General features: G+C 42.2%; 2 protein-coding genes across 4 annotated transcripts in view; one reads left to right on the plus strand and one right to left on the minus strand.

Annotated features, from left to right (window-relative positions):
- The window catches only part of ERCC6L (ERCC excision repair 6 like, spindle assembly checkpoint helicase), a 63,491-nt gene extending 50,276 nt beyond the window's left edge, over positions 1–13,215 (plus strand). Inside the window, exon 4 of one of the 2 annotated variants that reach the window (XM_025372359.1) lies at positions 9,166–13,213. In XM_025372359.1, coding sequence (XP_025228144.1) covers positions 9,467–12,856 — 3,390 coding nt within the window. In that variant the 5' untranslated portion in view covers positions 9,166–9,466 and the 3' untranslated portion in view covers positions 12,857–13,213. Of the gene's footprint in view, positions 1–9,165 lie in introns of both variants that reach the window. The other variant, XM_025372360.1, reaches the window with a different exon arrangement.
- The window catches only part of PIN4 (peptidylprolyl cis/trans isomerase, NIMA-interacting 4), an 88,964-nt gene that overhangs the window by 55,442 nt on the left and 6,353 nt on the right, over positions 1–27,169 (minus strand). The window contains exons 3-4 of one of the 2 annotated variants that reach the window (XM_025372369.1): positions 18,729–18,848; positions 17,533–18,253 (exon numbers count right to left, since the gene is read on the minus strand). In XM_025372369.1, the coding sequence (XP_025228154.1) occupies positions 18,095–18,253; positions 18,729–18,848 (279 nt within the window). In that variant the 3' untranslated portion in view covers positions 17,533–18,094. Of the gene's footprint in view, positions 1–17,532; positions 18,254–18,728; positions 18,849–27,169 lie in introns of those variants that run through there. The other variant, XM_025372370.1, reaches the window with a different exon arrangement.

The raw sequence follows: 27,169 nt of genomic DNA on the forward strand, positions 1-27,169 counted from the left end.
CAGGATGGTCTGGATCTCCTGACCTCGTGATCTGCCCGCCTCGGCCTCCCAAAGTGCTGGGATTACAGGCGTGAGCCACCGCACCTGGCCCCCATCTCTATTATTTAAAGAAAATTTTTAAAGGAACAAAGTTAGAGGACTCATAGTTCCTAAATTCAAAACTTACAACAAAGCTACAGTAGTCAAGATAGTGTGGTACTTGTATAAGTATAGATATAGGTCAATTGAATAGAATCAAGAGTTCTACACTGTTCTTTCCTGGAACAGCATGGAGTGCCCATATTTCAGGCACTTGCTAAGGTGTAGGGAATTACGGTTGCTGTTGTATTTTATTCTTTTTGTGTTTTTTAATTTTTTTTTCTACTCAATAAGCTTTCATGTCCACCTTCTGGTAATGATCTTATCCCCTGGCCACTAGGGTGGGCAAGTAACATTCTTTAAAACTTTTATTGTGAAATATAAGATACGTATATTTCACAATATATGCATAAACAAAATGTATAAAACATGAATATTCAATTTAATAGTGGCCTGGGCCTCTTAGGATAGGAGACTACACAAGTTTTGGTTTGGGGCTTGACACTGTTAGCTCTGTACTCTATTTCACCTGTAAGAGCAATCACTGAAAACAGTGTAAGGCTTTCTGTAGTATTTATTATCTGGTTATTGGCTTTGGATTCCTCAGAAAAGAACTATTTGGACCAAACTGTATGGCTCAAAAGAGGCCCAAGGTTCTTCTTGCTCTTTTAGGTCCTTCATACCCTGTCATAAAGAGAATACAAGCAGGCAGGAAGAGCAAGGCTGATTTCAAAGTGAGTAAAAGCAGGCAGGGTTGTTGAACTCCTCCTTTGTAATCAGACCTGAATATTTTAGTGCTGCTTTTGGTTGAACTGGGCAAATACCCTTCTGCCAGAATAAACAGGAAGATAGCATCCTCCTACATGCTAACAACATGCCCTCAGAAGCAGCTGAACCTGCTGGCTAATCACTCCGGAAAAAAATAGCATAACAGTAATTATGCCAAAACCAAAATTATCCTTTTTTCTGGCATAGCAGATGTGCTTTGGCATCTAGAGGGTATCCTACCAGCCAATGTTCTTCAGCAGAAAGAAGTTTTATTATTTTGGGGAGTATTTGGTGGCTAACATCCTGACTGACCCTTTGGAATAAAGTCTAACTAAAAATTAAAAATTCTCCAGGGACAGTTAATTTCTTTTACAATGGGTATAGACCTTTAGTACCTCCAGCTCCTTAATCTTCCAGTCCAAGGTTATCTGGTTAACCACTGCCAAACACAAAAGGACAAATACTATATGATTCCACCGATATGAAATATCTAGAATAGGCACATACACAGAGACAAAAAGTAGATTAGATGTCACTGAGGGGTGGGAGAAATGGGGAGTTATAACTTAATGGGTACAGAGTTTCTGTTTGGTATCATGAGAAAGATAGTGGTGATGATTACACATTGTGAATGTAATCAATGCCACTGTACACTTAAAATGGTTAAAATGTCAATTTTATGTTATATGTATTTTACCACATTTTTTTTTTTTTTAAACCTAGACATTCTGTCACAGTTATGGAAACTGGAAGTCTAAAATCAAGGTGTCAGCAGGGTTGGTTTCTTTTTGGAGTCTGAGAAATAATCTGTTCCAAGCCTCTCTCCTAGTTTATGATGGTACTGGCAATCCTAGGAGCTTTTTGGCTTATAGATGCATCACTCCATTCTCTGCCTCCATCTTCATATGGCATTCTCCTCTCTATGTCTCAGTGTCTCAGTTTACCTCTCATAAGTACACTAGTCATATGGGGTTAGGGCCTACCCTAATCCAGTATGACCTCATCTTAAATCAATAACATCTGCAATGTCCTGGTCACATTCACGGGCTCCAGGTCGACATGAAATTTTGGAGGACTCTATTTAACCTAGTACAGGACACTGCCATGGATAAAATCTTCTGGGAAATGTACATAGAATCAGAAGGACATTGACAACAAAAAGATCCCCAGAAATGCCACCATTTTATATGGGATATGTGCATGGAGAGGAATTCAAGATGCAGACTGAGCATCTTGAATGGTTAGAGAGGTAGAAGAAATCTAGGAGAGAGGGTTGTATGCCACTGAACCCAAGGGGGAGGGAAAACTTCAGGAGGGATGTAGTCATCAGTGGTTTTAAGCACAGCAGAAAGGTCAAGAAAGATAAAGACTAAGAACTGTCCATGGAGTTTGGCAATATGGAGGTTGGTGTCCTTGGTGAGAACAGTTACATTAGAGTGCTAGGTAAGAAGCCAAATCGCAGCGTGTTATGAATCTTGCTTTTGTATGCCTTCAAATTGAGAGGCAGCAGTCTATTGGCAAAGCAGTCTTTTTAGTCTTTTTCACCCACCACCTAGATTCTGTTATTAATGTTTTACTATACTTCCTTTATCACATACCTATTCTTACAACATATCTATTCCATCAGTCCATCTTCTTTTTTTAGGATACATTTCAAAGTAAATTGCAGACATCAGGATACTTCCCCCTAAACACTTCAGCATATAAACTATTAAGTGGATTTCAATATTTGTTTAGTTTTTTTCTTTTAAAGTAAAATTTTCGTACAAAGTAATATATAAATCTTAAGTGTACATTTGGTGAATTTTGACAAATGCATACACCTGTGTAACCCAAACTCCTATCAGGATATAGAATACTATTATCACCCCAGAAAGTTCCCTCACGCCCTTTCCCAGGCAATTTCCACCTCCAGAGGCAACCACTGTCTTGATGTTTTCCACCATATGTTAGTTTTGCCTATTTTAGAACTTGATATAAGTGAAATCACACAGTTTCTACTCTTTTATGCCTGGCTTTTCCTCAGCATGTATTTGAGATTCATACATGTATAAATTCATACATGTAGTAGTTTGTTCTTTTCTGTTATTGAGTCCTTTGTATGAATATACCACAGATTGGTGTTGTTTGTTTGTTTGTTTGTTTTGAGTCAGAGTCTTGCTTTTTCACCCACGCTGGAGTGCAGTGGCTCAATCTTGGCTCACTGCAACCTCCGCCTCCCGAGTTCAAGCAATTTTCCTGCCTCAGCCTCCCGAGTAGCTAGGATTACAGGGACCCGTCACCACACTTGGCTAATTTTTGTATTTTTAGTAGAGATGAGGTTCCACCATGATGGCCAGGCTGATCTCGAACTCCTGACCTCAAGTGATCTGCCCACCTCGGCCTCCCAAAGTGCTAGGATTATAGGCATGAGCCACTGCGCCCGGCCTAAACTTTTTTTTTTTTTTTGAGATGGAGTCTTACTCTGTCACCCAGGCTGGAGTGCAGTGGCACAATCTTGGCTCACTGCAACTTCCGCCTTCCGGGTTCACATAATTCTCCTGCCTTTGTCTCCGGAGTAGATGGGATTATAGGTGCCTGCCACCACACCTGGCTAATTTTTGTATTTTTAGTAGAGATGGGTTTCACCATGTTGGCCAGGCTGGTCTCAAACTCCTGACCTCAGGTGATCCAACCGCCTCAATCTCCCAAAGTGCTGGGGTTGTTTCCAGTTTTTGGTTATTAGGGGTAAAGCAACACTGTTTGTTTGTTTGTTTGTTTGACTCTTAAATGCCTGTCTTATAAATGGTGCTAAGCAGTGAAAAGCTAATTATTAAACATTGTTTGACTGAAATGTGAACCATATTCTCCCCTAATTTATCTCAGAAATCACTACTATTTAATAATATTGTTTGTGTTTATATGTGATTTTAAAATGATCCCCACATTGATTAAAATGACCATCCCTGAAAGTGAGGCCAAAAGGAAGGAATCTTCCTAGCCTACTCTGCCATGACTTGGGCTTTAAATGGGCCATTTTCAATACTGGCATTCAGGTCACCTGCAATTTTTATGTTATCCAAATGTTTTACGTTTTATTGATTTTGATGGAGAATCAGAAGACATCTGTTGTGTCTAATGTGTCTACATGCATCTTGACAAGGGGACTGGACATAAAGACATGTCAGGGAGCTGATAGTCCAGGAGCTGGATCAGTATAGGGAAACTGTTAACGGGCAGGTCTTTGTTCTTAGAGCTCCCAAGATGGTGGCAAGCCTTTTGTTCTCTGACCTTGGGGTTCTTGGCTTCACGGATTCCAAGGAACGGAACCTTGGGCCATGTGGTGAGTGTTATAGCTCTATTAGAAGCTGTGGGTCATGGAAGAGAACCGTGGAACCCAGTGACTAGTGTTCAGCTCGATTAGGACAAACCCGGGCACTTAGTCATGCAGGAACAATGGCGAGCCTTTAGCCTGATCCGGAGCGGCAATGGGCGCCTTGCTGTATCAGAAACGCAGCGGTAGACGGTGAGCGAAAGCTCGGCTGGAGCCGTAACAAACACAGACCAGAAGAGTGTGCAGCTGCAAGATTTAATAGAGTGAAAACGGAGCTCCCATACAATGGGAGGGGACCCAAAGGAGGTTGCCCCTCCCGGCTGGAATGCCTGTTTATATCCCGATCATTGTCCCTCCCCCTGTGCTCTCAGGTGATATATGATTTGACTATTTCTTTACCTCCTGCTTTTAGCCTAATTTGTATTTTAGTGAGCCCTCTTTACTACCTGATTGGTCAGGTGTGAGCTGAGTTATAAGCCCCAAGTTTAAAGGTAGGTGCGGTCACCTTCCCCAGCTAGGCTTAGGAATTCTTAGTCAGCCTAGGAAATCCAGCTAGTCCTGTCTCTCAAAACTGGGTTCTTGTTGAGAGGACAGCGATAACCCCACTCACATGCACCGAGATTAGCAGGTCTAGGTTCCTCCAACCCTATATGGGCCTAGTGACTGGTGGCCAGATTACGAAACAAAAAGCCTTTCTGATTGTTTTGCATGTGAAGAAAACAAACAAAGTTTTATTGAGTTAGGGTCTTTGCATTTAGTTCTCTGTCTCTTCACATTCTTTTCTTTTTCTTTTTTTTTTTTTTGAGACAGGGTCTGGCTCTGTAGCCCAGGCTGGAGTGCAGTGGTAACACGATCATAGCTCACTGCAACCCTAGCCTCCCAGTAGCTGGGTCTATGGGCGCATGCCACCAAACCTGGCTAATTTTTTTCTATTTTTTGTAGAGACCAGGGCTTCACTATGTTGCCCACGCTAGTCTCAAACTCCTGGGCTCAAGCAATCTGCCTGCCTCGGCCTCCCAAAGTATTGGGATTAGAGGCTCAAGCCACCGCTCCCGGCCATCTCTTCACATTCTAAAATAACTTTGTAGGGAATGTTCCAAAGGGCCCTCCACAACAAGGAAAATAAAGTGTGTGTCTTCTGCGACTTAAGCTTGTGTGCCTTTTCAGCTGCTCATTTGCAAACATTGTGTGTTTAGCTTAGCTTAGCTCTTTGGGGCATAGGTATAATAGTATGGCTTATTGGTTTCTCCAGATAGAAAAACTTTCAGCATCTGAACCAGCAGACTCTGTGGAGAAGAAAGGTTTCTCAAGGTATCAGCCAGTTCCAAAGGGAGGTGGATTACATGTTGAGAGGTTAATTGGCTATGGTCAAGGAAGATGTTTGCATCTGAGCAAATAGCTTTGGGGCAGAGATGATTTTATTTTTCATTTATTTATTTTTTGAGATGGGGTCTCACCGTGGTGCACAGGTTGGAGTACAGTGGTGCGATCTTGGCTCACTGCAACCTCCGCCTCCCGGGTTCATGTGATTCTCATGTCTCAGCCTCCCGAGTAGCTGGGATTACAGGCACCCACCACCACGCCCAGCTAATTTTTTTGTATTTTTTTAGAGACGGGGTTTCACCATGTTGGCCTGGCTGGTCCCGAATTCCTGACTTCAGGTGATCCACCTGCCTCAGCCTCCCAAAGTGCTGGGATTACAGGCATAAGCCACCATGCCCAGCCACAGAGATGATTTTAAATGGCCACTTGGGCAGGGCTTCTTATGGAGAAGACCTTTAGGTGGGGTTATGACCCAGGGAGTTAGCAGCTAGGCAGTTTTGCCAGTGAAAGGGTAGCTTTCCAGGTAACAGGACTTTGTAGCCCAAGTTTAATTGTTGTATCCCCTTCCTCCAGGAGTTGTTTGTATATTATATATATATATATTTTTTTTTTTTTAAATGGGTCTTGCTCTGTCACCCAGGCTGGGGTGCAGTGGTGCGATCATGGCTTACTGCAGCCTAGACGTCCCATGCTGAAGCTAACCTCTTGCCTCAGCCTCCTGAATAGCTGGACTGACTACAGGCATGTGCCACTGATAGGGTTTGGCCGTGACCCCACCCATAATCTCATCTTGAATTGTAATCCAGATTGTAATCCTCATGTGTTGGGGGAGAGACCTCCTGGGAGGTGATTAGATGTCCTTTTAAACAATCCTTAAAGAGAATCATGCTCTAGTCATATAATTTCAGGTAAAACCATTTAAACACACAAATTTTTGTTTTTATTGTCCCGTCCTATGGAATTAAAAACTGACATTTCCCCCCATACTCTAGCACTGTTCTTCTCCTTGTTCTCTTGCTTGAGGGGTATGGTTCTTTGTCCTGAACTGGTTACTCCTCCGTGTCCTCCTGGCTCCCAAGCAGGCCTAGCTTCTCCCTGCCTATGTTCAAGGAAAACAGGGGAGCAATTCTGGAAAAATATTTGAGCCCATGAAGTGTTAGCTAAGTTATCCAGATCATTAGGGATCCTGTGTGCTATAGATGGATAAATCATTACATTAGCAATAAAAAGGACATGTTTTCCCTCCAAGCACTGAAAAATGGAAGTGATTAGAAGCTAAGTGGCTAAATCAAACTGCATTGTAAAAAGCATTCTAGTCTTGCAAATAATCAGATATCCAGGGCAGTGCTATAAAAAGCATTTATTTTTCCCCCCTGATTCCATTGTAGGGAAAGAATACCATCCTAGGTCCAACTTGATTGGTGGAATAGACTGAGGGGAAAGGAATAGCTGAGATGCAGTTGTTAGACAGACCTGCTAACTAGGGTGGACCAGGGACTGGGGAAGGCAGCTTGGCTCACAGCAGCGGTTTAACCCAGCCAGAAAGCAGTGATGTCCAAGGAATACTGTAAACTCTGGTTGTGGTTCAGGCAGAGGTTGACAAATGGGGGTTCCAGAGGGTGGGTAGAGCACAGCAATAAGTATTTTAGGCTGGTGCTAAGAAGTCTAGGCACACAGTTGCCATTTAAAAGGCTGGTGTGTGTGATTAGTGGGGACTCTGGCCCAGAGCTAGGGATCAGGGGCAGCACTTTAGTCTCTGGGGAAGACGCCTGGCTAGAGTTACACAGAACCCCAGGTTTCATAGGGGTTTCAGGATACTGGGTAGGTTACCAGTTCAGGAACTTGGAAACAGTCTAATAATTTAAAACTGTTATTTTTTCCTTCAAGCTCTAGAACATAGATCAAGACTGCTTTCCAAAGCAGCTCTGAATAATTAATAATTCCCACCAATAGTGGGAGTTTTTCACACCTTGCCAACACTTGTATTTTCCTACTTGTTGGTTATAGCCATCCTAATGGGAAGTGGTATCTCCTTGTGGTTTTGGTTTGCCTTTCCCTGACAACCAATGATGTTGAGAGTCTTTTCATGTGCTTATTGCCCATCTGTATATCTTTTTTTCCTTTTATTTATTTATTTTTTAAGAGACACAGTTTCGCTATGTTGTTCAAGCTAGTCTTAAACTCCTGACCCCAAGCAATCCTCCTGCCTTGGCCTCCTCAAAGTGCTGGGATCACAGTCATGAGCCACTGCACCCAGTCCTGTATATATTTTTCCCCCTCTGGTTGCTTGTGTGTTTGGCATCATATTTAAGATACTGCTAAATCCAAGTCATGAAGATTTTTACACCTATATTTTTTCCTAAATTTTGTAGGTTTAGCCCTTAGACTTAGGTCTTTGATCCATTTTGAGTTAATTTTTGTATACGGTATGAGTAGGGGTCCAATTTCATTCTTTTGCACATGGATATCCAGTTGAAAAGAGTTCTTTCCCCAGTGAATTATTTTGGCGCCCTTACTGAAAGTAATTGACCATAAACCACTGAAGAACTTTAAGCAGAGGAGTGACATGACTTATTTTATGCTTTAAGACAGTATTGCTGGCTGCTATATAGAGAGTGTATTGGAGGGGCAAGAGTTTATGTAGGGAGAGCAGTGAGTAGGAAGCTGCAATTATCCAGGCCAGAGATGATGGTGACTTGGGCCACAGTAATGGTAGTAGAGATGGAAAGAAGGTGGTTATAACTTGGGAAATAAAGTTAGTAGGACTTGGGACTGCCTGGCCTGGGGGTGGGGCATAAAAAGAAAGGAAAGGACAAGGATGACTCCTCTTTAGGTTGGGGTCAAGGATTCTCTTCAGATTTGAAGTTTGGATGGCTAAATAGATGGTAGTGTTATTTACTAGCACACAAATGGAGAAGCACGTTTTTAGAGGGCAAATAATGAGTTTAGTTTGGGATGAATTGAATTTGATTTCAAGTGGAGATGTCCAGAAGGCAGCTGGAATATGGGTCTAGAGTAGAGCTTGAGGGACAGCTCTGGGTTGGAGAGAGTGATTTGGGAGTCATGAGCACATAGGTGGGAGTGGAAGCTCTGGGAAAACTTGAGGAGAGACTAAAAAGAGTGAGAAGAGGTCCTAGGACTGAGTCCTCTGGGAGGAAGAACACAGAAGAAATGGTCAGTGAAGAGGAGGAAAACCAGAAGGAATCTATAGGAATCTGAAAGGAGAGAATTTTAAGAGGGGAAGGGAGTGATCAATAGTGTCAAATGTATCACGGAGCTCCAGTAAAATAAGGCCAGAGAAGTTCCCATGTTTCCATTCCCCTACACATAGAGGTTTGTTTTACAAAAAATATCACTTCATACTTCTTATGGGTGCCAACTTAAAAAAAAAAAACAAACTGTGGAACCAATAATCTTTGCACATTCATTTTCCACAACTAGTGCCTGAAGGTGTTGCTGGCAGCATCTGGTGGATATTTGTTTGTGTCTCAAGTGATGCCAGCTTTCATTGGCATCTTCTGTGCTAATCTTTCCCATCCTGAATTGAGGATATTAAAAGTCCAGCTGCAGTTTGGATTCTAAAATGAACTCTAAAGCATTCTTAGACTGAATGTTCAATGTTTCCTTTCTCTTCTTCTTCTTCTTTTTTTTTTTTTTTTTTTTTTTTTTTACCTTTTTTATAGATATGTGAAAGAGGCCAAAGAAGCAACTAAGAATGGAGATCTGGAAGAAGCATTTAAACTTTTCAATTTGGCAAAGGACATTTTTCCCAATGAAAAGGTGCTGAGCAGAATCCAAAAAATACAGGAAGCCTTGGAGGAGTTGGCAGAACAGGGAGATGATGAATTTACAGATGTGTGCAACTCTGGCCTGCTGCTTTATCGAGAACTGCATGACCAACTCTTTGAGCACCAGAAGGAAGGCATAGCTTTCCTCTATAGGCTGTATAGGGATGGAAGAAAAGGTGGTATATTGGCTGATGATATGGGATTAGGGAAGACTGTTCAAATCATTGCTTTCCTTTCTGGTATGTTTGATGCTTCACTTGTGAATCATGTGCTGCTGATCATGCCAACCAATCTTATTAACACATGGGTAAAAGAATTCATCAAGTGGACTCCAGGAATGCGAGTCAAAACCTTTCATGGTCCTAGCAAGGATGAACGGACCAGAAACCTCAATCGGATTCAGCAAAGGAATGGTGTCATTATCACTACATATCAAATGTTAATCAATAACTGGCAGCAACTTTCAAGCTTTAGGGGCCAAGAGTTTGTGTGGGACTATGTCATCCTTGATGAAGCACATAAAATAAAAACGTCATCTACTAAGTCAGCAATATGTGCTCGTGCTATTCCTGCAAGTAATCGCCTCCTCCTCACAGGAACCCCAATCCAGAATAATTTACAAGAACTATGGTCCCTATTTGATTTTGCTTGTCAAGGGTCCCTGCTGGGAACATTAAAAACTTTTAAAATGGAGTATGAAAATCCTATTACTAGAGCCAGAGAGAAAGATGCTACCCCAGGAGAAAAAGCCTTGGGATTTAAAATATCTGAAAACTTAATGGCAATCATAAAACCCTATTTTCTCAGGAGGACTAAAGAAGACGTACAGAAGAAAAAGTCAAGCAACCCAGAGGTCAGACTTAATGAAAAGAATCCAGATGTTGATGCCATTTGTGAAATGCCTTCCCTTTCCAGGAAAAATGATTTAATTATTTGGATACGACTTGTGCCTTTACAAGAAGAAATATACAGGAAATTTGTGTCTTTAGATCATATCAAGGAGTTGCTAATGGAGACGCGCTCACCTTTGGCTGAGCTAGGTGTCTTAAAGAAGCTGTGTGATCATCCTAGGCTGCTGTCTGCACGGGCTTGCTGTTTGCTAAATCTTGGGACATTCTCTGCTCAAGATGGAAATGAGGGGGAAGATTCCCTAGATGTGGACCATATTGATCAAATAACTGATAACACATTGATGGAAGAATCTGGAAAAATGATATTCCTAATGGACTTACTTAAGAGGCTGCGAGATGAGGGACATCAAACTCTGGTGTTTTCTCAATCGAGGCAAATTCTAAACATCATCGAACGCCTCTTAAAGAATAGGCACTTTAAGACATTGCGAATCGATGGGACGATTACTCATCTTTTGGAACGAGAAAAAAGAATTAACTTATTCCAGCAAAATAAAGATTACTCTGTTTTTCTGCTTACCACTCAAGTAGGTGGTGTCGGTTTAACATTAACTGCAGCAACTAGAGTGGTCATTTTTGACCCTAGCTGGAATCCTGCAACTGATGCTCAAGCTGTGGATAGAGTTTACCGAATTGGACAAAAACAGAATGTTGTGGTTTATAGGCTAATCACTTGTGGGACTGTAGAGGAAAAAATATACAGAAGACAGGTTTTCAAGGACTCATTAATAAGACAAACTACTGGTGAAAAAAAGAACCCTTTCCGATATTTTAGTAAACAAGAATTAAGAGAGCTCTTTACAATCGAGGATCTTCAGAACTCTGTAACCCAGCTGCAGCTTCAGTCTTTGCATGCTGCTCAGAGGAAATCTGATACAAAACTAGATGAACACATTGCCTATCTGCAGTCTTTGGGGATAGCCGGAATCTCAGACCATGATTTGATGTACACATGTGATCTATCTATTAAAGAAGAACTTGATGTGGTAGAAGAATCTCACTATATTCAACAAAGGGTTCAGAAAGCGCAATTCCTTGTTGAATTTGAGTCTCAAAATAAAGAGCTCCTGATGGAACAACAAAGAAATAGAAATGAGGGGGCCTGGCTAAGAGAACCTGTATTTCCTTCTTCAACAAAGAAGAAATGCCCTAAATTGAATAAACCACAGCCTCAGCCTTCACCTCTTATAAGTACTCGTCATACTCAGGAAGAAGATATCAGTTCCAAAATGGCAAGTGTAGTCATTGATGATCTGCCCGAAGAGGGTGAGAAACAAGATCTCTCCAGTATAAAGGTGAATGTTACCACCTTGCAAGATGGTAGGCACCCATATGAAGGTACATGTAGTGCTGACTCTATAGCTACTTTACCCAAGGGGTTTGGAAGTGTAGAAGAACTTTGTACTAACTCTTCATTGGGGATGGAAAAAAGCTTTGCAACTAAAAATGAAGCTGTACAAAAAGAGACATTACAAGAGGGGCCTAAGCAAGAGGCACTGCAAGAGGATCCTCTGGAAAGTTTTAATTATGTACTTAGCAAATCAACCAAAGCTGATCTTGGGCCAAATTTAGATCAACTAAAGGATGATGAGATTTTACATCATTGCAATCCTTGGCCCATTATTTCCATAACAAATGAAAGTCAAAATGCAGAATCAAATGTATCCATTATTGAAATAGCTGATGACCTTTCAGCATCCCATAGTGCACTGCAGGATGCTCAAGCAAGTGAGGCCAAGTTGGAAGAGGAACGTTTAGCATCTTCACCACAGTATGCATGTGATTTCAATCTTTTCTTGGAAGACTCAGCAGACAACAGACAAAATTTTTCCGGTCAGTCTTTAGAACATGTTGAGAAAGAAAAGAGCTTGTGTGGCTCTGCACCTAATTCCAGAGCAGGGTTTGTGCATAGCAAAACATGTCTCAGTTGGGAGTTTTCTGAGAAAGATGATGAACCAGAAGAAGTAGTAGTTAAAGCAAAAATCAGAAGTAAAGCTAGAAGGATTGTTTCAGATGGCGAAGATGAAGATGATTCTTTTAAAGATACCTCAAGCACAAATCCATTCAACACATCTCTCTTTCAATTCTCATCTGTGAAACAATTTGACGCTTCAACTCCCAAAAATGACATCAGTCCACCGGGAAGGTTCTTTTCATCTCAAATACCCAGTAGTGTAAATAAGTCTATGAACTCTAGAAGATCTCTGGCTTCTAGGAGGTCTCTTATTAATATGGTTTTAGACCACGTGGAGGACATGGAGGAAAGACTTGACGACAGCAGTGAAGCAAAGGGTGCTGAAGATTATCCAAAAGAAGGGGCAGAGGAAAGCAGTGGCGAAGCCTCCAAGTATACAGAAGAGGATCCTTCAGGAGAAACACTGTCTTCAGAAAAGAAGTCCAGCTGGTTAACGACATCTAAGCCTAGTGCTCTAGCTCAAGAGACCTCTCTTGGTGCCCCTGAGCCTTTGTCTGGTGAACAGTTGGTTGGTTCTCCCCAGGCAGCAGAGGCTACGAATGACTATGAGACTCTTGTAAAGCGTGGAAAAGAACTAAAAGAGTGTGGAAAAATCCAGGAGGCCCTAAACTGCTTAGTTAAAGCGCTTGACATAAAAAGTGCAGATCCTGAAGTTATGCTCTTGACTTTAAGTTTGTATAAGCAACTTAATAACAATTGAGAATGTAACCTGTTTATTGTATTTTAAAGTGAAACTGAATATGAGGGAATTTTTGTTTCCATAATTGGATTCTTTGGGAACATGAAGCATTCAGGCTTAAGGCAAGAAAGATCTCAAAAAGCAACTTCTGCCCTGCAACGCCCCCCACTCCATAGTCTGGTATTCTGAGCACTAGCTTAATATTTCTTCACTTGAATATTCTTATATTTTAGGCATATTCTGTAAATTTAACTGTGTTGTTTCTTGGAAAGTTTTGTAAAATTATTCTGGTCATTCTTAATTTTACTCTGAAAGTGATCATCTTTGTATATAACAGTTCAGATAAGAAAATTAAAGTTACTTTTCTCAAGTGTTTTCCATCCACTTTGCTTCACTGAGATGATACTGGCAGAAGCCTGTCATTATCAGTCCAGATCTGAAGACATGCTTGTGAACATGCTGTTTCATGTTTTCAGCTTAATACAGGTGGAGCATCCCTAATCCAAAAATGAGGAAACTTTCTGAGTGCTGACATGATGCCACAAGTGAGGAAAGTTCCATACCTCATGTCATGTGACATGTCACAGTCAAAATGAAGGTGTATAACACACTGTTTACTCAGCATCCCCAAGGGAAAAGAGATTCTGTAAGCCCCCTTCAGCTACTATATATCCTTTCCACACAGGCCCAGATTCTCCCATGCAAGCCTGCCTACAAAGGGCAATAAAATGGTTCAACATACACAAACTTTGTTTCAAGCACAAAATCATTAAAAGTAATTATAAAATTACCTTCAGACTTATGTATATAATGTGTATATGAAACATAAATGGATTTCGTGTTTAGACTTGGATCCCATCTCCAAAATATGTCATTATGTATATGGAAATACTCCAAAATCCAGAACCCTTCTGGTCCCCAGCATTTTGGATAGAGTACTAAACTGGAACAGCAGAAAGCTGAGCTAGGTACCTGGTGCTGGGATTCTTTATCACTGGTAGCTTGCCCTGGAGTCACTGCTGACCATTTAGCCATTCTTCATGCACCATTAACTGTGTTCTCCCTTTCGCCAAACCAGGTATCTCGTCTATTCTGACACATATTATCACAGTCTATCTTGGATTGTAGACTGAAAAGGAGTTTGGTACCCTTGTAGAAAGGCAAAGTGCAGTATAGCATGCTGCACTCTATCACTAGAGAAGTGGACTATCCTTGATGAAGTACTATGTGTTGGGCACTCCACACAGGTTTCTCATTTCAGCCTTACCATAATCCTTTGAGGTGAAGGGAGAGTAGCATTTCCATTTTTCATTTGAGGAAACAAAGGCTCAGTGAGGTCATGACTTCCCCATGGTGACATGGTTGGGGTGAAACTGATTTTTAACCTTGTGTAAATGAATACACTATAATACACTGAGCTGTTTTTACTCACAACACTTCTGACACCAAATGTGGGGGTTTTCCACATCAAGCAATTCTCCAGTTCTCCAATTAAAAATTGAACTGGTGTCCTACAATTCAATTTCGACACTACCCAGGGTTAGCATGCTCAGTCCCACCAAACCGCCCTCACTTCAGACGTCAGTTGTAAGTATTCGGTCCCCATGTTACCCACACTTCTGTCTGACTTGGCTACAAATTAGGGGTTCCCGTGACCGCCCCATCCCACCCCCTGGTTTAATAATTTGCTAGAATAGCTTATAAAACTCAGGAAACGTTTACTTACTATTACCAGCTTATAAAGACTACAACTCAGGAACAGCCAAATGGAAGAGATGTGTATGGCAAGGTATAGGGGTGGTGCATTAAGCATCCATGCCCTCCAGGCACACCACCCTCCCAACATTTTGATATGTTAATCCAGGGATCTCCAAACTCCATTGTTAGGGTTTTTGAGGTTTCCTTAGGGAGGCATGATTGATAAAATAATTGGCCATGGGTGATTCACTCATCTTCAGCCCCTCTCCCCTCTCCAGAGGTTGCAGTTATGGCTGAATGTTCCCTCTGATCATGCCTTGATGTTTCTGGTGACCAGCCCCCATTCTGAAGCTACTAGCGGCCTCCAGCCACAAGCTATCTCATTAGCATAAAAAAGACACCAGTTGAGATTTCAAGGCTTTCAGGAACTATATGCCAGGAACCAGGGACAAAGACCAAATATTTATTTTTATTATATCCCATACATATAAAAGTTACTTGTAAATTATATGTATATACACACTAATAATCTCATGTGTATTGCAAGAAATTACATAAGTTCAAAAGAGAAGCTGAATTTCAGGTTGTTGATGGAACAAAATATTGTTCTTATAAAAGCAATTTATTACTATTTTAGGGTAATGTGATTGAATATATATCATTATTTTTGAAATATTGGTGTAACTGTGATTTAGCAATTCACAGTCTGCATCTGAGTTCAGCTTACCATTTCCCTGTGCTTCCCACCGTGATGTGAAGGGAGTGGCTGTGCCCTACATCTTTCTCTGTCCCTTCCACCACACACACACAAATGTTTGTGAAAATTCAGCTAATAAACTTCTTTCTTCCCCGATGTAGAAAACAAAAAATCCACACAATTTGCCTTCAAGGAAGCTTTAGCGGCCTATATCCATTTGATCTGAACAGTGAAACGTCTTAAGTTCTAGGAATATTTCTCGCTGAAAATAGCAACGCTCTTTCTGTTGAAGTGTGTGTGTAGTATGACAAATTCTGTTGTCTGGGGAAAAAAATACATGCTCATGGTAAACCATTCAAACAGTATCCATGGCAGGGATTTTTAACCTGGGGTTCATCATGGGTAGAAGAAGTCAGTTGTCCGAATTTGGATGGAAAAAAAGTTTTATCTTTTCTCTGTCTGGTAGCTGAAATACAGCATTTCCCTCCATCATGAATGTGAAGCAGGAAAATAGGGTCTGGAGGCAGGGAACATAAAGCCGATTCACACTAAAGCTATGACAGGAAATATCCTCTCCACAGGGCGTAGGCCAAGTAAATGACTTTGTAACTTCACTTCATCCTTTCCATTTACATAGGGCGTACCCCAAGTAACCAGTGGAATCCTCTAGGGGGTATTTAAACTCCCCAGAATTCTGTAACAGGGTCTTTTGAGCTCCTATGCTGTGGAGTGTAGTTTCGTTTTCAATAAATCCCTTTGTCCCTTCCTTGCTTTGTGCGTTTTGTTCTTTGTTCAAGATGCCAAGAACCTGGACATCCTCCACTGTTAACAAATGTAGCCATAAACTGCAGAAGTATTAGCAGTACACGTTATTGTCACCAGTAGAAATCACATAGATTTCGGGGTTATTGCAGATATCTCAAAATGCCATTGATATTCATTACTGCAAAGTCACAGTGCTTTTTAGACCTACTACCAGGTATTAATATATTAATAAAGAGGCACATACACATATTACAAACTTTTTTTTTCTGAGATGAGGTCTTACTCTGTCACCCAGGTGGGAGTGCAGTGGCACAATCTTGATTCACTGCAACCTCTGCCTCCTGGGCTCAAGCGATCCTCCCACCTCAGCTCTACCTACCCCTGCCAGGAATAGCTGGGACTATAGGCGTGTGCCACCATCACGCCTAACTAATTTTTTGTATTTTTGGTAGAGATGGGGTTTCGCCATGTTCCTCAGGCTGGTCTCAAACAAGATCCCATGTCAGTAAATCATTAAAAAAAAAAAAAAAAAATCGATAACATGTAGTTTCAGCTTTAAATTTTTTTTTTAGACATGGGGTCTCACTGTGTTGGCCAGGCTACAGTGCAGTGGATATTCAAAGGTGCAATCCCACTACTAATCAGCACAGGAGTTTTGACCTGCTCAGTTTCCAACCTGGGTCAGTTCACCCCTTTGTAGGCAACCTGCTGGTCTTTCACTCCCAGGAGGACACCATGTTTTTCTTTCTTTTTTTTCTTTTTTTTTTTAAGAGGCAGGGCCTCTGTTGCCCAGGCTGAAGTCTGAAGTGCAGTGGGCATGGTCATAGCTCACTGCAGCCTCGAATTCTGAGGCTCAAGTGATCCTCCCACCTTGGCCTCCTAAAATGCGGGGATTATAGGCATTAGCCACTGTACCCAGATGAGGTCACCATATTGATGCTGAACTTAGTGCTGATACCCAATTGGCATAGGACACTACAGCCCAGAACTCCTGGGCTCCAGTGATCCTCCTGCCTCAGCCTCCCAAACAGCTAGGTCTACAGGTGCACACCACTGGGCCCAGCCATAGTTTCATCTTATATCTATTTGAACATCTCTGTATACACTGGCATATCTGCTCCGTGGGGAAAATCTCATGGAGGCATAACCTACTGAGGTGCTCAGAAATTCTTCTCAAGTGGGAAAGTCAGGTATCTAGGTAAAGCTGCCATTATATAAATGGGTATAATATCAAATGCAGCTGAGGGAGAGAAAGCAGTGTGTTAATCACTGTTAAGAATCACATAGCTGTGTTGGCAAAGTTTTATTTTTGAAGCAGTATAGTTTTTATATTAGTAATCTTTATCCTTTTTTATATGTCATAAATATGGTATTTTAAATTTTAAAAATTTAGATGCATAGAACATTGGCCCTGGAAAGGACAGTCCTAACGTAACCCATACACTGAAGATGAGGGAATGATGTTTTTATGCTGACATCCCTCCCTTTAACCAGCACTCGGTTAGTCTAGTACGAAACAACCCATGGAAGAACTGAGTGCTTTTTTCCTCCAATAAACATTTATTTAAAAAGAAAGGAGTTAACACTGAAAGACTATAACGTGCCGCGTACTATGTTAAGACAGTGGAGCTAATAATACCTGTCCTGGAAGATCAGAGTTGACTAACATGTAAAACAAATGTTGTCTAGGAACTTATTTTATGATTCTCACACACTAATCTATTTGATGCCCAATATTTTCAGTTGTGTGAATAGGGTGAGTTGATATCTGCTTCCCCTGAAGATGGTTTCTGAATTAATTTATGGGACAGACTGAGAGATACAGTTCTGGGAGGAAAGGGAATACAAGTTAAAGGGAGTCTGCTTGACTTCTCTTTGACAACGACTGACTGAATACCTACTACAGTTGACATTCACTTAGCCCCACCCTCTCTTACACCTACAAACTCATACTGAGAGCCTTCACAGAATACAAGGGGCATCCAATATCTTTTCTTTTTAAAAATTTTTATATTTCCTTGCCGCTCCAGCTCAAAGGAATACCTAATACCTTTTAAAGAAACAAAATGTATAAAACTTATTCAGTCTTTCATATGATTTTATTTTCTTCCTTCAACCATAATAATATGATATCCAAACTTCGTCTTAACCGGTGGGTCTGTAAACACAGGCTTATCCATCCCACTTACAGGCAAGGCAAATGCTGCTTCTTGAAATGGTCCCACCATGGACCCTCTGGTCATCCAACCCAAGTCGCCCTGAAAAACCCAAAAGATTAAGTGATATCAAGTGGCCCTGAAGAGGGAACAGTTCTACTGTAGCTTGAGAGAATTTCCCAACATTTTGCTAAGGTTATGAGGTATATTCCTAAGAGCAATACAGGAATAGGCTCAATAAGGACAAATAGGTAGAAGAAGTCTAACTCTAGACTGAACACATAAGTACTCTCAATACTGCTGGACTTTGAAGTTAGCTGTGCAAGTATGGTTATGCCTAGGTTTTGACATAGGTGATCCTTATTCTACTATTCACAAGTTGGACATTTCTGCTTTTGAGATCTTTAAACCAAAATATGGCTACAACTAATGGTTGAACAAAAGAATGATCCCTACTTCTGTGTTTCTTCTGTGGAGGATGGAGACTTTTATTTTATCTTATTTTATTTTATTATTTGTCATTTTTACTTTGCTTTCTTACCCTGAGAGAAAATTATAAATAATAAAAGCAACGTACCCCTTGCCTGGCTTTATCTTCACTATACTGTGAGGCCACTTCATTGAATCTCATCCCAGACTTTAACTTTTCCATGGCTTCCATGATTTTGCCATGTTTTTCACATAGAATGTGTCTGACCTGCAAGGAAAAAAGTACATTCATGTAATACTTGGAGACCCAAATGACTCCTTAAAGTACAGCGGTTACAGTTGGATTACCCCCACCAATTAAAACACACACACACACACACATTAGTTCATAGCAAGTAAAAATCCTGGAAATTTGCCCAGGACAACAACCACAATCTCATTCCCCATATTAAGATAATGTCTCAGAGTCCTGATTTAGATCGAAAATAGGCATCTGGCTGTGGGAAGCTCCCATCTTTTTTTTTTTTTTTTTTTTTGAGATGGAGTCTTGCCCTGTCACCCAGGCTGGAGTGCAGTGGCATGATCTCGGCTCACTGCAACCTCTGCCTCCCGGGTTCAAGCAATTCTGTCTCAGCCTCCCGAGTAGCTGGGTTTACAGGCACGTGCCATCACACCTGGCTAATTTTTCTATTTTTAGTAGAGGTGAGGTTTCGCCACGTTGGCCAGGCTGGTCTTGAACTCTTGACCTCGTGATCCACCTGCCTTGGCCTCCCAAAGTGCTGGGATTACAGGCGTGAGCCGCCGCACATGGCTGGGAAGCTCCCATCTTTTACAATATACCTCCATGCTAACAGGAGGAGGAAACATGATACAGGTTGAGAGCTGTGGTTCTGGAATCAAATCCCACCTCTGCTGTATGAACTAAGGCATTATTTATTTATTTATTTATTTAGAGACAGAGTCTCACTCTATCTCCCAGGCTGGAGTGCAGTGGTGTGCTCTCAGCTCACTGCAACCTCTGCCTCCCAGGTTCAAGCAATTCTCTTGCCTCAGCCTCCCGAGTAGCTGGGATTACAGGCATCCGTCACAACGCCCAGCTAATTTTTGTATTTTTAGTACAGACGGGGTTTCACCACGTTGGCCAGGCCGGTCTCGAACCCCTGATTTCAAGTGATCTGCCCGCCTCGGCCTCCCAAAGTGCTGGGATTACAGGCGTGAGCCACCATGCCCGGCTGAACTTAGGCACGTTTTTAAACCTCCAAGTGTTTCTCCACTTGTACATCGAGATGCAATGATAACAGGACCTATGTGTTCTGACAGGATTGTGAAGATTGAGATAATGCAGCTACCATTGACCAATGGCTATTATTTCATCAGAGTGAGGATGCTAAGAAAAAACCTGCTAGAGAGTATTTCTTTCTTTTTTTTTTTTGAGACAGTCTCCCTCTGTCGCCCAGGCTGGAGTGCAGTGGCCCGATCTTGGCTCACTGCAACCTCCACCCATGGGTTCAAGCGATTCTCCTGCCTCAGCCTCCCAAGTAGCTGGGACTATAGGTGGACACCACCACGCCCAGGTAATTTTTTGTATTTTTAGTAGAGATAGGTTTCACTGTGTTGGCCAGGCTGATCTCAAACTCCTGGCCTCAAGTGATCTGCCCACCTCGGCCTCCCAATGTGCTGGGATTACAGGCGTGAGCACACCGCACCTGGCCAGGAAGTATTTCTTACTAAAAGAGACCCAATATATAAGCCTCCCCACAATTCCACACTTTGAAAAGGAATCATAGGTTGAATATTAAGAACACCCAACCCTACTATTCAAATTTGACCTATGTTTATTTACATAAAGCCATGGATTTATAAAAACACTACTATCCTTAAAAATGATTTTGTCAAGATAGTTGTTTGGCAGGATTTCTCATTTCACATTGAAACAGAATCACTTATAGTCATGTGTCACTTAACTACAGGGAAACATGATGAGAAATGAGTTATTAGGCAATTTTGTTGTTGTGCAAACATAACACTGTACTTACACAAACCTAGATGGTATGGCCAGCTACACACCTAGGCTATATGGCATAGCCTATTGCTCCTAGGCTACAAACCTGTACAGCATATGACTGTACTGAATACCACAGGCAACTGTAACACAATGGTAAGTATTTGGGTATCTAAACATAGAAAAGGTACAGTAAAAGTAGAGTATAAAAGATAAAAAATGGTACACTTATATAGGACACTTTACATGAATGGAGCTTGCAGGACTGGAAGTTGCTCTGGGTGAGTCAGTGAGTGGTGAGTGAATATGAAGGCCTAGGACATTACTATACACTACTGTAGACTTTTTTTTTTTTTTTGGAGATGGAGTTTCGCTCTTTTGCCCAGGCTGGAGTGCAATGGTGCGATCTTGGCTCACCGAAACCTCCCCCTCCTTAGCTTAAGTGATTCTCCTGCCTCAGCCTCCTGAGTAGCTTGGATTACAGGCATGCGCCACCATGCCCGGCTGCCAGCTAATTTTTTTTTTTTAGAGTGCAGCAATGCGATCTCAGCTCACTGCAAACTCCACCTCCTGGGTTCAAGTGATTCTACTGCCTCAGCCTCCCTAGTAGCTGGGATTACAGGCACAAGTCACCACACCTGGATAAGTTTTGTATTTTTAGTAGAGATGGTTTTGCCATGTTGGCCAGGCTGGCTTCGAACTCCTGACCTCGGGTGATCCTCTTGCCTTAGCCTCCCAAAGTGCTGGGATTAGAGACATGAGTCACCATACCCGGCCTAATTTTGTATTTTTTGTAGAGACGGGGTTTCACCATGTTGATCAGGCTGGTCTTGAACTCCTGACCTCAGGTGATCCACCCGCCTCAGCCTCCCAAAGTGCTGGGATTACAGGCATGAGCCACTGCACCCGGCCCCTACTGTAGACTTTATACACACTACACATGTAAGCTACAATTTATAAAACACTTTTCTTTATTCAATATTAAATTAGCCTTAGTTTATTGTATCTTTTCAACTTTATACATTTAAAAATTTTTAAACTTTTTGACTCTATTTAATAACACTTGGCTTAAAAAACAAGCACATTGTGCAACTGTACAAAAATATTTTCTTCATATCCTTATTCTACAAGCTTTTTTTTCTTTTTCTTTTTTTGAGATGAAGTCTCGCTCTGTCGTCCAAGGTGGAGTGCAGTAGCACGATCTCAGCTCACTGCAACCTCCGCCTCCCAGGTTCAAGCGATTCCTGTGCCTCTCAGCCTCCTGAGTAGCTGGGATTACAGGTGCGTGTCACCATGCCCAGCTAATTTTTGTATTTTCTGTAGAGACAGGGTTTCACCATGTTGGCTAGGTTGGTCTCAAACTCCTGACCTCAAGTGATCTGCCCGCCTCAGCCTCCCAAAGTGTTGGGATTACAGGTGTGAGTCACCACACCTGGCCACTATAAGCTTTTTTTTTTTTTGAGATGGAGTCTCGCTCTGTCACCCAGGCTGGAGTGCAGTGGCACGATCTCAGCTCACTGCAAGCTCCACCTCCCGGCTTCATGCCATTCTCCTGCCTCAGCCTCCTGAGTAGCTGGGACTACAGGGGCCCGCCACCACGACCGGCTAATTTTTTTGTTTTTTTTTTTAGTAGAGACGGGGTTTCACCGTGTTAGCCAGGATGGTCTTGATCCCTTGACCTCGTGACCCGCCTGCCTCAGCCTCCCAAAGTGCTGGGATTACAGGCGTGAGCCACCGTGCCCGGCCACTATAAGCTTTTTTCCACTAAAAAAATTTTTTTTAACTTTTTAAACTTCTTTATTAAAGACTAAGACACAAATACACACATTAGCTGAGGCCCACACAGGGTCAGGATCATCAGTATCACTGTTTTCCACCTCCATGTTCTGTCCCAAGGAAAGGTCTTCAGGGACAATAACATGCATGGGACTGTCATCTCCTATGATAATGCCTTCTTCTGGAATACCTCCTGAAGGACCTGCCTGAGACTGTTTTACAATTTTTTTTTTTTTTTTTTTTTTGAGACGGAGTCTCGCTGTGTCACCCAGGCTGGAGTGCAGTGGCCAGATCTCAGCTCATTGCAAGCTCCGCCTCCTGGGTTTTTACTCCATTCTCCTGCCTCAGCCTCCCGAGTAGCTGGGACTACAGGTGCCCACCACCTCGCCCGGCTAGTTTTTTGTATTTTTTAGTAGAGACGGGGTTTCACTGTGTTAGCCAGGATGGTCTCGAACTCCTGACCTCGTGATCCGCCCGTCTCGGCCTCCCAAAGTGCTGGGATTACAGGCTTGAGCCACCGCGCCCGGCTACAATTTTTTTTTAAGAGACAGCTTCTAGACCGCCTCCTTGTTTCTGCTTCCATACTCACAAAGTGATTGTCTGCTACAATTCCTGGGAAAATGTACACTGCATTCATGGTCACAGATAGGGGATACCATCCACCATTTTATAAATGAATAAACGAGTATTCTAGATTCTAGTTTAGACAGTGCGACAAAGAGTTTGTAATTCCTGTGGGGTCTGCAAGTGTGACCAACCAACTGGCAACAGTGCATCTGTGTCTTGGAGAGCCAAGCTACAGAAAGTTTGGGAGTGATGACTATGGAGGTGGCAGCTGAAGTGTGGAATTCATGAGGTTACCAGGAAGCAGACGAAAATGAGAAGAGGAGAAAAGAAAGCTAAAGATAACCTTAGAGACTATTAATGTTCAAGCAACAAGTAAAGAACTCAAAAAGTGTAATAAAAAGGGGCCGGGCGCAGTGGTTCACACCTATAATCCCAGCACTTCGGGAGGCCAAGGCGGGAGGATCCCTTGAAGCTGGGAGTTTGAGACCAGTCTGGGCAACATAGCAAGACCCCCACCTCTACAAAAACTTTTAAAAAAATTAGCTGGGCATGGTGGTGTACATCTGTAGTCTTAGCTACTCAGGAGGCTGAGGCAGGAGGATCACTTGAGCCCAGGAATTGAAGACTGCAGTGAGCTATGATCATGCCACTGCATGTCATGCACCCCTTGCTCTGTGTGACAGAGCAAGAACCTGTCTCTTAATAAGAAAAAAGAAAAAGCATAATAAAAAGGAAAGGCCATATAGGTAGGAGAGAAGGGTGTGCTAATAAACCAAGGCAGGAAAGAGTTTCAAGGACGAAATGGTCAACAAGAGTTAAGTGCTGCAGAGACATCAAGTAAGAAGTATAATAAATAAAGTTAAGTAAAATAATGCAATGATAAAGCAATGATCTCAGAAAAAGGAGTTTCAGAAGAGTTTAAGTGCAGAAGCCAGAATGCAGCAGGCTGACTGAGGAAACAATGGCAAGTGGGAGGGTAATGTGTAACGTAAACGTGGGAGACTCTCTCTACTAATTTTGTTTGAAAAGGAGAAAGGGCTCTGGCTAGAGGCAAAAAGTGGAAGACATGTAAATATGAATTTTACGCTGGGCACGGTGGCTCTGGCCTGTAATCCCAGCACTTTGGGAGGCAGAGGCGGGTGGATCACCTGAGGTCGGGAATTGGAGACCAGCCTGGCCAACGTGGAGAAATCCCATCTCTACTAAAACTACAAACAATTAGCCGGGAGTGGTGGCGGATGCCTATAATCCCAGCTACTCGGGAGGCTGAGGCAGGAGAATCACTTGAACCTGGGAGGTGGAGGTTGCCGTGAGCCAAGATCACACCACTGCACTCCAGCCTGGACAACAAGAGTGAGACTCCGTCTCAAAGAAAACAAAACAAAACAAAACAAAACAAAACAAAACAAAACAAAAAACAACATGAATTTTAAAGGTCCCTGGGCATATTTTCAGAATGAAGGGAGAGACCCAGGAAAAAAAAACTGATTGAAGACAGAACAAAAAAGAGGGTAGAGATAAATGAAGGAGCAAGGTTTGGTATTCAGAACACAGTTTGAAAAATTAGCCTTAAAGGAAAAAAGGTAAGGAGATAACTTTGTTGACAGGGGGCTGAAAGCCAGTGAGTTCCTGACGATAGGGCTGGTTTCCACTTTCTTGTTAAAATAATAAAAACATTTAAAAGTTGATGAGTACTTACCTCATTAAATCCTCACACTAACCCTGTGAGACTAGATGAGTGTTTCTTAACCCTGGCAGCATATTAGAATCACCTCCAGAGCTTCTAAAAAATTTTGTTTTTGTTTTTTTGAGATGGAGTCTCACTCTGTCGCACAGGTTAGAGTGCAGTGGCACAATCTCAGCTCATTGCAACCTCCACCTCTCACGTCCAAGCAATTCTCCTGCCTCAGCCTCCTGAGAAGCTGAGATTCCAGGCGCACACCACCATGCCCAACTGATTTTTGTATTTTCAGTAGAGACAAGGTGTCACCATGTTGGGCAGGCTGGTCTTGAACTCCCGACCTCAAGTGATACACCCACCTCGGCCTCCCAAAGTGCTGGGATGACAGGCATGAGCCACAGAGCTCAGCCCTTGTAAAAAAGTTATCGAAGCCCAGGCCCCTCTCCCAGAGATTCTGATGCAGTTGGTCTGGGCTGAGACCTAGGCACTGGTATTTTTTTAGGTGAATCTGATGTACATCTAGTGTTGAGAACCATGGAATCAAGTTCTCTGTTGACTGATGGGAGTGGGGTGGTGGATGGCTACAGGTGGGTGGTAAAGGATTGCTGAGCAGCATTGAGGGCCTAGGTAAAGTTAGAGACCAAGTTTTAGTGGTCCCAATCCCCAAGGCTATGAGACTTTCCAGTAGGGCCCAGCAGTTCTGGGGAGTTTTTTGTTTGTTTGTTTTTTGTTTTTTTTTAACTGACTGAACCTCCCTCCCTTCCTCCCTCCCTCTCTCTCTCTCTTTCTTTCCCTTTTTGAGATGGAGTCTCACGCTGTTGCCCAGGTTGGAGTGCAGTGGGGCAATCACGGCTCACTGCAACCTCTGTCTCACAGGTTCAAGCAATTCTCCTGCCTCAGCCTCCCGAGTAGCTGGGATTACAGGCGCCCGCCACCACACCAGGCTAATTTTTTGTATTTTTAGTAGAGGCGGGGTTTTACCATGTTGGTCAGGCTGATCTTGAACTCCTGACCTCAGGTGATCTGTGCGCCTTGGCCTTCCAAAGTGCCAGGAGTACAGGCGTGAGCCACCGGCTGAATTTTTCTTTCTTAAGTAACTGTTTCAAATTTAAGCCAAGCTACTGAAATAAGTTAATCTATGAGCAAATATAATACTCATATTGGAATTATTAGTAAATATTTTATTTACATACTTATTAAAAATCAAGTATTAATACTTAAGTTGCCCCAAGGTAGACGTTTTCAAGGAAATCTATCTTTTCTTTTCTTTTCCTTCCTTTCTTTCTTTTTTATTGATGCACAGTAGATGTACAATTTCAAGGTAATGCAATAATCTAATACATTCATATAATTGGTAAAGATCAAATCAGTATACTTGGAATATCCATCCCCTTAAATATTTGTCTTTTCTTTATATTAGAACCACTCAAATTCTTCTCTTCTAACTATAGTTCTGATTTTAAGTGCATAGAAAGTAGACTATTGGATTGATCCTGAGTAGCAGGGAGGTGGATGCAGGGAGGTGGTCAAAAGAAAAAGAAACTGGACCTCCTCAATCCAATGATCAAGCCCTTAGGCCTCATTTTGAGCGTGCAGGGGATAGGAAAACAAACATGAAGCCTAGGACAAAGTGGGGAGATTAGGGTGGGCTCGAGGGCTTGGGTGTCTGCGAGAAGAACAGAGGAACAGGACTGGTGGAGTCAGGAAGGGAAGGGGAAGGAGGGAAGCTGTGGTCAGTGGGTGGGCCTCAGAATCTGCACAGCTTATAGCGACGAAAGGGCAGGGTGTGGGCACAGGGGTGGGGTCTGAAGCAGAACGACAGAATGTGAAAGGAGCTGAACCCTAAAAGGCTGGAGGGTCCCGGGGTCCCTCACCGACTGGCGCCTTCAAAAAACACTTGAAACAACCCAGCTGTCCTTCAACAGGTGAATGGTTCAACATACTACAGACATACATCATGGGATACAGGTTGAATATCATTTATCCAAAATGCTTGGGACCACAGTGTTTCGGATTTGGGAATATTTGCATTATACTTACCAGTTGAGCATCCCTAATCTGAAAATTCGAAATCTGAAATGCTATAATGAGCATTTACTTTGAGTGCCATGTCAGTGCTCAAAAAGTTTCAGATTTTACAGCATTTTGCATTTTGGATTTTTGGATTAGGGATACTCAACCGGTACTATTTAGCAATACAGAGGAATAAACTATTGATAAACAAAACCACTTGAATGAAATCTCCAGCAAATTATACTGGGTGAATAAAACCAATCCCAAAAGGTTACATACTGTATTATTCCATTCATATAACATTCTTGACATTATAAAGTTACACAAATGGAAAACAGGTAAGTTGCTGCCATGGGTTAAGGGGGCTGAGATGGGGCAGGAGGGAAGTGGGTATAGTTATAAAAGGCCAACAGGAGGGATCCTTGTAGTGGTAGGATTATCTGTATCTTGACTATACCAATGTCAATATCCTGTTTGTGCTATTGTACCATAGTTTTGTTAGGTGTTACCATTGGGAGAAACAAAGGAACACATATTATTTTTCTTTTTT

Source organism: Theropithecus gelada, chromosome X (genome assembly GCF_003255815.1).
Source record: "Theropithecus gelada isolate Dixy chromosome X, Tgel_1.0, whole genome shotgun sequence".
Taxonomy (NCBI): domain Eukaryota; kingdom Metazoa; phylum Chordata; class Mammalia; order Primates; family Cercopithecidae; genus Theropithecus; species Theropithecus gelada.